General features: G+C 63.2%; 1 protein-coding gene across 1 annotated transcript in view; it reads right to left on the minus strand.

Moving 5' to 3' along the window:
* PITPNM1 (phosphatidylinositol transfer protein, membrane-associated 1) overlaps positions 1-847 on the minus strand; it is a 16,254-nt gene that overhangs the window by 10,680 nt on the left and 4,727 nt on the right. The window contains exon 3 of the mRNA XM_009892456.1: positions 640-761. Coding sequence (XP_009890758.1) covers positions 640-761 — 122 coding nt within the window. The remainder of the gene's footprint in view (positions 1-639; positions 762-847) is intronic.

The following is an 847-nucleotide window of genomic DNA, read 5'->3' on the forward strand; positions in this document are numbered from 1 at the left end:
CCCGCCTCCCCCCGCCGATCCCCTTGGCAAGCAGTGGAGGGGCCCAGACCCAGACAGCGATCTGGAGCGGAGCTCTGGGGAGCAGGGGAAGCAGGGCAGGGGGGTGGGAAAATGGGGACACGCTGATCCAAAACACCCTGCAGGAACCCGGTGTGGGTTCCCACGTACACCCGGAGAGAGGATGGGAAGGCAAAGCGGCACCAGACCACGTGGGACAGGGGCTGGGATGCGGGACAGGGAGGGGAGCAGGTTGGCACCAGGAAGGAGAGAGCTGCAAACAAATATACAGGCGAGAAAAAGGCAGAGGATGAAACTGACCCCCAAAACACCTTTAATGCAGACTCTAATTTAGCAGGGTGCCAAGGGAGTGGGCAGGGAGCTCAGGGCAGGCAGCTTGGGCCACAGGCACCTTCCCCTGCCAAGGTCCCCCCATAACCGTCCCCAAAACACAAGGGCCAGCAAAGAGAGCAAAGCTGAGCGGGTTGCAGACACCGAGGCCCCACAGCGGGCAAGGAAGCCGAACCCCTCAGGCACTGCAGCACACCCACGCACCCAGCCCAGGGAACACCGCATGAGAACCCCGGCAGACATCAGATCCTGCCTGCTGCCCCGAGCCAGCCTCGTGGCAGCCGTACGCACCCAAAATCCTCTGCCTCTTCTCAGCTGCACTCAGGTTGAAGACATTGGTCTGCTGGCCCGCGTCCGGCCGGTAGTATGTCTCAATCTCGATGGAGAACTTCTCCACGAAGGGGCAGGTGTACCTGAGGGACACGTGGGGTCGGGGTTAAGCCCGGCAGCATGGCCAGCCCCGCAGCCCCCCCCCACATCCCCACCAGCTCCCACCTGG

This window comes from Charadrius vociferus, unplaced genomic scaffold, assembly GCF_000708025.1.
Source record: "Charadrius vociferus isolate BGI_N301 unplaced genomic scaffold, ASM70802v2 scaffold1039, whole genome shotgun sequence".
NCBI classification, from domain to species: Eukaryota; Metazoa; Chordata; class Aves; order Charadriiformes; family Charadriidae; genus Charadrius; species Charadrius vociferus.